The sequence below is a fragment of the Glycine soja genome, chromosome 18 (genome assembly GCF_004193775.1).
Source record: "Glycine soja cultivar W05 chromosome 18, ASM419377v2, whole genome shotgun sequence".
NCBI lineage: Eukaryota > Viridiplantae > Streptophyta > Magnoliopsida > Fabales > Fabaceae > Glycine > Glycine soja.
This window is the reverse complement of record NC_041019.1, coordinates 54,216,613-54,226,956: the sequence shown is the minus strand read 5'-3', so window position 1 is coordinate 54,226,956 and position 10,344 is coordinate 54,216,613. Positions and strand designations below refer to the sequence as shown.

Here is a 10,344-nt window from a genome sequence, read left to right as displayed (position 1 = left end):
AGATATAGACAGATAGACAAATAAAGATTAGTGATGCAATATTTAAAATTGGGCTTAAGTTTTAAAATTAGACCAATTATTAAATCAATCAAGACATTGGTTTAAAGTTTAACGATATAATAAATAATATTATATTATATTATATTATAACTTTATATCCCTAAAAATATAGAAATAAAAACGTCAACTCATTTTTAACATTCAAAGTAAACATAAAAATCTAAATCACATGTATCATAATACTACTTAGGTATAAATTTTAATAAAACAAAAAGACGTCCTAACAACAACTTTACAGAGAGAATAAAAAAACAAAATGATAAATTAATATAATATAATTATGATAAATTATGATATAAAAGTGTAAATTAATTTATATAAACGACTAAATTATATGTTTTAAAAGAAAAATAATAATAATTGATAAAATAATTTATAATAATTTGTAAACCTTATTAAACATGTGTTTTTACTATCTTATAAAAGTTTCATATTAAATATAATATTTTTTTGAAAAATGTGTGTTTAAGATGATTATCTATACTAGTTTTGTACCAATATAATTTGACCAATTCTCACTTGTTTTAAAAATGATTTTGGTTAATAAATAGGTCACTTGGTCAATTTCCATCCGTTTAGTCGAGCTGACTGATCCAATATGATTTTCAAAACTATATTATTTTATATAATGACATTCGGACTCAATTAACATTGAATTAGCTCGACCAAAATCACAAGTGTTGGCTAAGGTGAACACCAAAAACAAGAACAAGAAGCTTAACTTACACTTGTGAATAGTGAATCATATATGCCAAGACCAAAGGTATAATGATCATGTTGCTACACCAAAGCAATATATTATTGTTCATCATGGGATAGTTCATCATGGGATAGCTTGGGCTTCATACTAGGAAATCTAACCAATCACATACCTATATATAGCACAAACATCATTGTAGCAAGTAAACATTTTAATATACATAGTCATTTTAGCTGAAATTTTTAATAACTTGAGTGTTGGAGTGCTTTCTGCAAGTAACATGCCCATTTTTCATAGCATCTCAATCTCATCGAAGCATCAAATGAATTCAAGAGGTCTTAAACATCAATTCTCATCATTCATTTTCTTGAAATATAATAATTTTGATTAATTACTTATTATATTAGAACTTAGACTTGTAAAAAATAAACAGTGATAATAAAGAATAACCCTAAAAGAGTTATTATTAAAGTAACTTCATCCTCTCGTTATATTGTTGTAAAAATCATACTAGACAAGTTGAATTGGCCTGTCAAACCAGGAACTGGTTGTCATATGATCCAAATAACTTCCAATGCTAGACAGCCACCAAACCAAACGAAAAAACCGTTAAATCAAAGTAAAACTGAAAAAAACAGACTAAAACGGTGGTTCAACAAATTTTCAACAGATTTTGAAAAGTGATACTCCCTCCCGGCCTAAATATAAGTAACAATAAAATTAATATTAGAACTAAATATAAACAAATACTAACTAACTTTTATCTCATTTAATGATAATATTTATATTATGTCTTTCATTTAATAAAATCTTTTTTCTTGAATCATTTATTCATATTTTATAAATACTATTATGAAAAATATTTTTGAAATATTTTTTGAATTAAATATTATTAACTAAATTCTTTAATCCATGTGTCTGATAATTAAATTGACTTATAGTTAAGTTCGGAGGAAGTATCTTGTTCTCGAAACTGAATGTGCTCTTCTCCATTTTTGACATGCAAGACTTTATCAGCTTCATATCAAGTTTATAGAGCTGAGCCTGATCTACTAAAAGAAGGAAAGAAAAAACTTTGACTAAAAGGATAAAAAAAAAAAGGATGTGAAGACATACTGAATTTCTAATGTTGTTGCATATGTTGTACATCATTAGTGTTGTTAAAAAGTTAAAAAAAATTAAATAAAATATATTAAAATTTTAATATATTAAATTCAATATTATAATATAAAAAAGAAAACACTATGAACATAGTCGTCACTAGAGGTAATGAAAAATATATCAAAAATAAAGCTTAGTTAAGTGTAGTCATATAAGTACTTTTAGTATTATTTTTAACCAAAACTAAATTTTTACTTTATCAATGTATGTCATTTTAAGTGTTAGTTATTAAAAGAGCGATTAGGTTGAAAAAAATAAAGGATTCCTAACTAGCTTGTTATCCTAGCTAGAACAAAAGTTAGGTTATAATAAACTTCTATTTTTAATTGAAAACAAACCGAAAAACGCAAAACAGTTTTGTCCATATATATGTTCCTTTCTGCTCTGTTTCCTTCTTGTATCTTCTCTCCAAAGTTGTTCGAAAAGGATATTATCGTCCACAAGTTCCTCATTATATTAATAAGAAAAAAAATATCACTAACCCGTGGTTTAGTTCCCCTCATACGTCGTAGATCCCGTCGACGACTTACTCTTGTATTCCGTATCAAAAAAATTAAATTAATTCATAAGTGGGGTTTAATCTTCAAAGGGCGAAGATATTATGAAATAAATATTTGTGAAATGAGTCGCCAACTTTGGAATTTTTGATTTTTTTTTTTATATTTCAAAATAACGTCAAATTAAAAATGATGAAAAGTGGTTATTGGTTAACCATATAGGGCGACATTGAAGCACACACAGAGCTGAAATGTGTGTGCGTGAGAAGGGCCAAAGAAGCTGTCCATGACGTAATCCAAATGTCACCCAACTCCACGGTCTACTCTTTAGGAATTTATATTTCACACAAGCACCTACTTAGTTACCATGTGCAATGCAAGTGATGTGAAGAAGGTACATTTGGGAGGTTATAAAAGGCACGTTAATCATTCATAGTTTCATCATCCACTACTTGTAGCTATTAGCTAACATATAGAGAGAGAGAGAGAGAGAGAGAGATCACATTTCCTGAGCTATAGGTTATAGCCTTCCATAATCTTATAACAATGGAGGGGACCACCAGCCAAAGCACGTTTACCTTCATCCCTAGCACAATTGAGACACCTAGTCCAAGCATCCCTGAGATTTCATCGTCATCACCTTCCCCTGGCGGCTCTCTTGCAAGAGTTGCACAAAGTTACCCTCCTGGATTTCCCAGAAAGGTAACCAACAACCCAACACTTAAATTATACCCTGGTTTTAATTTTCATTCTTTGAAAAAGTTTGTGCCTTGAAACACACAAACTTCTATATGGGTTGTCATTTAATTTGATTTCCTTTTTTTTTATTATTATTATTATCACCTTGATGTTAGAACTTATAACTATATGCATACTGAGTCGACTCTAGTAGTATCAAAACTCTCTCCATACTAGCTCGACTCTAGTGGATTGTTTTGTTGTTTAATTTGATTTGATTTTCTTTGGGTACACACTGGCCAAGGCATTGAGGTTATAACCTATGATCTCATACTATTGTTTGGTTATTTTAATTTGATTAATTAATAGAAATGTGTGATGATTATGGCAGGTATTTGCGGAGGTTATAGGGACATTTCTGTTAGTGTTTGTGGGGAGTGGTTCTGCTGGGCTTAGCAAGATTGATGAAAGCATGGTGTCAAAGCTTGGAGCTTCACTTGCAGGAGGACTCATAGTGACGGTCATGATTTACTCAATTGGACACATCTCAGGGGCACACATGAACCCAGCTGTTTCGCTTGCTTTTACCGCCGTGAGGCATCTTCCGTGGCCACAGGTACATTTCTTTTATTTTCTGAAAAGCAAGTCCGTCTATAAATAATAATGCTTTTAGTACTATACTCCAATTACTATATGGATATGCTTTCCCACACGTCCTTCAGTGAATTGGTGGACACAACAATGTCTTCGTACTCACGACGGATTTTTTTTTTTTCTCTCTGTCTACTGTCAAGAGATTGGTGAAATTTTTGTTTATCCTGCATATTAATAGTTAATTTATTAGTTTTTTTTTAATAAATGAAGTTTAAATTTATAATTTTTTTCTTTCTACTATCAACTCCATTTTATAAGAAATTATTAGAGTAATTAAGAAAATAATGCTAAGAGCGTGTAGAGTTTACTTTATTTTAAAATAATTATTTTTTAGAGAATATTTTAAAAAAAGAGTTATGGTTATTTCCATAAATTAAAATATTGTACCAATTTATAGTAATGTTTTTCAAAACTAAACTAGTTTTTGAACTAGTGAATATATTAGTAGTAGAGGTGCAAGTGGGTATGAGTGACCTGCAATCCCAATCAATTAATCCAAACTAATTATAATTTAGAGGTTTGCTTGAATCATTGGTTCGATTTACTATTATTTAACTAAGCTAATTGTAGTTGGATTGAATTGGGTATCATGTTAATTAATGAGTTCTAAACTCAAATAATTCAATCCAATATAAAACACTTATAAATAATATTAATAACAAATTAATAATTATTCTATTTTTTTATCAATATTTAGTGTAGTACGTGTGTAACCCTAACCCACACCTAAAGACCAACTTTGTGACTTTCATATTTAAATTAATTAGGTACTTCATTTTTAACTGTGATTGTGGTTAAATGCTACATATACATGTTAGATTCATATTAGTTTTATTTTAATTTAATGGAATCATCATTTTCTTTTTCTCTCTTTCTAATATAGAATGTAATTTTTTATTTAATCTTTTGTATTGTATTTATTTGGATATTATTTTTATGATTTTTTTAACAATTTATAAAATATAACAATATTTTAATCAATCAACTTGATTATCCAACCTAAATTAAGGTAGGGTGGATTCAGTTTAGGCTTCTTACCAAACCAAAACAATGAACTCAATCCAACTTTGTCCAATTATATTTCATTAGTTGATCCATTAAATAGACAAAATCTAACTCAATCTGACACACAGTTACACTCTTAATTAATAGGTTATTAGTTAAATTACAATTAAACTAATAAAAATAAATATACTTTTAATACTATATGATAATTAATGATAAATTAAATCATAAAAAGGTTAAAGCAAATTCAAGTTTTGGCATAAAACAATAATATTATATGTTCTTTGATATGGAACAATTAGACCCATTCTCAAACTGTTTTCACCAATTCCTAAAATCAGTGTTTTTAAAATTGAATGCTTTTGTTACTTGACTTGTTCACTGATTTTCCAAAATAATCGCATATAGTTTAATTTAATTTGCCAATCTATGTATCTTACACGTAACATGCGTAACTTGTGCAGTTGGAGACAAATGTGTCATTATTGCCTCCAATTTTAATCACTAATAATTGAAGGTTAATATTTCATTAAATCCTCAAATGCACAGTGCATACGACTAGTTAGGTTGACCCAGAGCTTCAGCTTCCCTCACCACACCTTTTATTTTAAAAGGCTCCCCCTCCAATACGAACGAGACATTAATTATAAATTAGTATAATTAACTCAAAATCAGAACACAATGATTAAAATTAGCTGCTATAGCTAGAGACCACAAATAAAGTGAGCTTACTCATTCTGTAATCCATCCTTCGAATACTAGGTCTATGTTTGTTGAGTGGTGTACTATAACTATTTTTCTACTATTTCTTATGATTGGTACATAAAGAAGAAAGATGATATGCATAAAACAAATATTCACAAAGTCATCATAAACTCTTTAGAAAAACTCGAACGGGTTGCTTATCACAGTTTATCAGGGTTAAACAATAGTTGTTAACTAATTTTAGTATTGAAACAAATGAGCTAACGTTGTTTAATTTAGCTGAGTAACTTATTTAAGCAACCTTTCTTAGCAATTTTTTCACAATAAATAATTTTAATTAAACTCATTTAAACAACTCATCATATTAGAGAAAAACATAGTAAAAGTTCTTATGTGTGATGTAATGTGTAGGACCTACTAAATACTAACTTAAACAACTGTGTCAAGCCATAACCTTTTTTTTTAAATGGTTCAATGAACATACGGTGGAATATATAAAAATCTGTAAAAATAGAAAAGGGGAAAATATCTCAATAAAATGTCCTTGAAACCAACGTGACTCAGTTTGTATGGATTCAAGTCCGCGTCAAAATGGTTCGGCCAAGAGAAAAAACAGGTACTGGTCAAGTTCACGTCTCACCGTGGACCCAGGGTAATGTGCATGCATTTTCAGCCAGAAACAATCTGAAATGTTCATTAATTATGTGGTCCAGAAATCCTTCATGAATCTAGTCCCTACCATATTTTTTCTTTTTGATTATTATCTATTCCCTAGCTACCATATAGTAATGAGGATTTGAACCACCCTTCTGCCATGAAATAATGCAGAATAAATGACCGTACTTGTTGTTTACCGAAATTTTAAAAAAATAAAATTAAGAGAATATGTGTTGTTTATTTTTAATCAAGAACGTTTAGTGTGATATTAATCATTCTTCAACTAATATCATTAAGATATTCGTTAGTAAAATCTGATAATTAAATTAATTCATATTAAAAAAACAGCAGCTACTCTCTCTCCTTGTACAATATGATAATTTAGTAGTAGTATGTTGTTTGTATTTTTGTGAGAAGTAAATTAATAGGTTTAACTCAATTAGGAGCCGACACAAGATGACAAGAATGGCAATATGAAACAGACAACAAAAGAAATCAGTAGGACTTGAACTTAAAATAAATTCTTTGCAGATAAGGTCTGGTTTGATTGTCAAATGGGATAAAAAAAATTAGAATAATTAAATTCTGATTCCTTTTCTCATTTTTGGGCAATTTGGCTAACTTATTTTGTGGACAAATTGTAGTTTTAGACCCTTTTAGCTAGACACATAAACAACGCGTACAATTTTCTTGCAGCTCCCATTTTATGTAGCAGCTCAACTCACTGGAGCCATTTCTGCTTCATACACATTGCGAGAGCTGTTACGGCCATCAGATGAGATTGGGGGAACTTCACCTGCTGGATCACACATTCAAGCCCTAACCATGGAAATGGTGAGCACATACACCATGGTGTTCATTTCCATGGCCGTGGCCACTGACTCAAACGCGGTAAGAATCACAGTAATTTAATTGAAAAATTTTATAGATAAAGAAAATTTAATTAGAGTAATTAAGGCCCGCTAAGAAGTTCAGCTCATTTGATAGAGTATGTGTGACTTAATATTTAAGTTTAATTCCTAACCATATATTATTTTAAATTTTCAATTACATTATCTAAACATACTCCTTACCTTAAAATGTTGTCATTTTTTGCAGACAGGACAGCTATCAGGAGTTGCAGTAGGTTCTTCTGTTTGCATAGCAAGCATTGTAGCCGGGTAAGTTTAGCAAAAAAGAAAAAAAAAATGATCCTCACACACAAACACAATTTTACACCACAGGAATAAATGACCACAGGAAAAAATAAAGTTTAAAAAATGGGAGACTCAAAATTAGGCAAAAACCTATATATATTGAGGAAGCAAAGTAAGAGACATAAACATGCATGAAAAGAAGCCAATGTTTTTTGAAAATTGTTGTTGTGTGCTGTCCATGTATACAGACCAATATCAGGGGGATCAATGAACCCAGCAAGGACATTAGGTCCTGCAATTGCAACATCATACTACAAGGGACTTTGGGTATATTTTGTTGGACCGATTACTGGGGCAGTTTTAGCAGCATGGTCTTACAATGTGATTAGGGACACTGAACACCCTGGTTTTCCCATTTCACTATCCTCCATTTCATCCAAGGTGCGCCAAAGCATTGGTGGAACCGAACAAAAAAGCGACCAAAGATGCTTGGTGTGAATGAAAATAATAAACAACAATGTTTTTTCTGACACCACACCCTTGAATGTCTTGTCTTGGAGGATCTCAAGTTTCCACATGTATTATCATGTATATCAATAATACCATGCCGAGATCATATGGTATTATTAGCTAGGCCATGTATCGAGTTAGTTTCAGGGCTATGAGCTAGCCATGTATAATGCAAAAGTGTGTAGTGTGATTTTCCTACATTAATGAAATGTCAGCTTCATATGAAATGCAATATGGACAACAAATCGGATGCTATTAATGATGATTAAATGCAGCCCAAAACTGGTATGTGATTAATAGTCACAAAATATTCTCAATTTAACATCAATAATATATACACCTACACATTCAAATCCATCAAGTGGTTTAGCATATACGAAAAGACTTCCACGGATTCATACATATGAATATCCGTCTGTCAACTCATAAACGTATTATTCCTCAGGCCGCCGGTGGAACAAATATACCATGGATCATGATGGTAAGCAACAGACTAATTAAGCACGACTCTTCTAATGTTGTAGTTGTTAAGATTGGTGTAGTACCATCGAAAAATTGTCCTCCACTAACGGAATATTAAGATTATATATCTTTATAGTCTTTGTTTAATAAGAAAATAAACTATAAATTATTTTACATTATTATTCTATCACAACTTATTATATATAATATAAATATTAATTTTTATAATGATTATTTTAAAATTCTTTTATATTATGCACGATCATTAAAATCTAATTAGAGTTTAATATAAATTATAGTTTTAATATAAATATTATGAGACTATATTAATAATATGATGTACAGATGATAATATTTACGAATATTTTTTACTAAACATAATTATTATACTATTAATATAAATCTACAATGTGTACAATAATAATAATTTCAAACAAAATCATTATAATATCACTATTAATATGGATTAACCTCACTTTGTATATTTTTTGCCTAACAAAAATTAAATTGTCAGTATATGCATTACAAGTTTATATCAATAATATGATACATTATATTTAATAGATAATTACGTTACGTTGATATAGAAATTGATATATATATTTTCAATATATCATATGTTAGTTAGCATAATATATTATTAGTGCAGACTTAAAATATTTATACGTAAAGAAAGATTGTACCAATAGACACAATCCTAAACAATGTATATTTCTATCACTACTATTACTAATGCCTATAATAATGGGTACAAATTGGCAAAAGTTCAAATCCTCTGTCCACCGTTCAAAACAGAGAGCCTTGTGTCATGAACACTTTCACAAAATATTAGCTGAAAAGTGAACGAATTCGATATAATGGCCAACAATAAGTGTAAAAAAAAAAACTCCTTACGAAAAAGAATATTAATTGTGCCTTGTGAAACTTCTTTTCTTTTCTCCTTTTTGTGTTGTATTTTTTTTTAATAATCTGGAGAGGTGGCAATTTCCTTTTTCCCAGAGTAGGATTTAAAATAAATATCTACTTAAACTTGGTCATGGTCAAATTAAGAAATAAAATTGTTTCCGCCCATGTTTAATTAAAGAAATAAAGCAAGGTATGTACCAAAAAAGAAGTAAAGTAAGGTGCACTCATTTAATAATAGGTCATCTTAAAGTGAGCAAATTATTCATTCAATTATTATGACTCCAACCTTCCTTGATCTTTTCTTTCACATAATACCCAACGACAGGTACAATCTTTATGCCTCCCACACCATATTTGTGCCACTTGGAGTTGAGTGTATTGAACAAAAAAATTAGAACTTACATAAAACGAAAACACAGTAAAGTTACTAATATAAAGTCTCCAATAATAGATCCTCCCGTGTTGATTTTTTTATTTATACATTTGTCGTACTTAGAAAAGAATTTATAACTGCGTGCATATTCTATTCAAACCAACTACAATTCTGATGATTCTAATGGTTCTCGCATGTTGAATTTTCACATTATAATATCATGCTAAAATTTTATGTTTATCCCTCTGTTCTTAGATATAAATCATTTTTAAATTTTAATATGACCTTATCTATTCAATTTCTATAAAGAAAAAATACAATAATGGTCATCATATAGAAACTTAACTCGTGATGGTACATGCACTAACGTACATATAGGCTCGATTCCATCCATTATCTATCTAAAGCAGGTAGGCTTGCAATTGCAAGTTGCAATGATGAAAAGAAAATACGATATCTAAGAAGTACCACATACAACACAACCTACTTAATTAAAGATTATGACGAATTCACCATTTTGATCCTGTCCTTCATATACCCAACGACTGGTACAATCTTATACAGTCTGGCACAACACATGCTGTTTGAGTGTATTATAAAACTAAATAGCACTTACAATAAACGAATATGGCAAGCAGTGTAAACTGTAAAGTGGTTTTAATTATTCTTCTTAAATAAAGGTATTTCTCAATCAGAAATAAAAAACTAATCCATCACAATATTAATATTTATTTTAAAAATTTATCTTTTTTAATCAATATTTTTTTTATGCATGAACTTAAACATCAAACTATATATTTAAGAAATAAAATTATCTGCTATCATATTATTTTGGTGGCA

At 29.5% G+C, this 10,344-nt stretch overlaps 1 protein-coding gene across 1 annotated transcript; it reads left to right on the top strand.

Annotated features, from left to right (window-relative positions):
- The first annotated feature begins 2,849 nt into the window (after nucleotides 1-2,849).
- On the top strand, nucleotides 2,850-8,008 carry LOC114397652 (aquaporin NIP2-1-like). The gene is made up of 5 exons (XM_028359798.1): nucleotides 2,850-3,120; nucleotides 3,488-3,712; nucleotides 6,814-7,008; nucleotides 7,216-7,277; nucleotides 7,502-8,008. Exons 1-5 carry the CDS (start codon nucleotides 2,965-2,967, stop codon nucleotides 7,749-7,751), a joined length of 888 nt encoding a protein of 295 aa, XP_028215599.1. The 5' UTR covers nucleotides 2,850-2,964; the 3' UTR covers nucleotides 7,752-8,008.
- The last annotated feature ends 2,336 nt before the right edge of the window (nucleotides 8,009-10,344 follow it).

What these genes read in the sequence shown, in the direction of transcription:
- LOC114397652 (XM_028359798.1), top strand. Translation starts at nt 2,965, where the DNA reads ATGGAGGGGACCACCAGCCAAAGCACGTTTACCTTCATCCCTAGCACA. An exon ending in CTCCTGGATTTCCCAGAAAG is followed by an intron (nt 3,121 to 3,487) that starts GTAACCAACAAC and finishes TGATTATGGCAG; the next exon opens with GTATTTGCGGAGGTTATAGG. An exon ending in TGGCCACTGACTCAAACGCG is followed by an intron (nt 7,009 to 7,215) that starts GTAAGAATCACA and finishes CATTTTTTGCAG; the next exon opens with ACAGGACAGCTATCAGGAGT.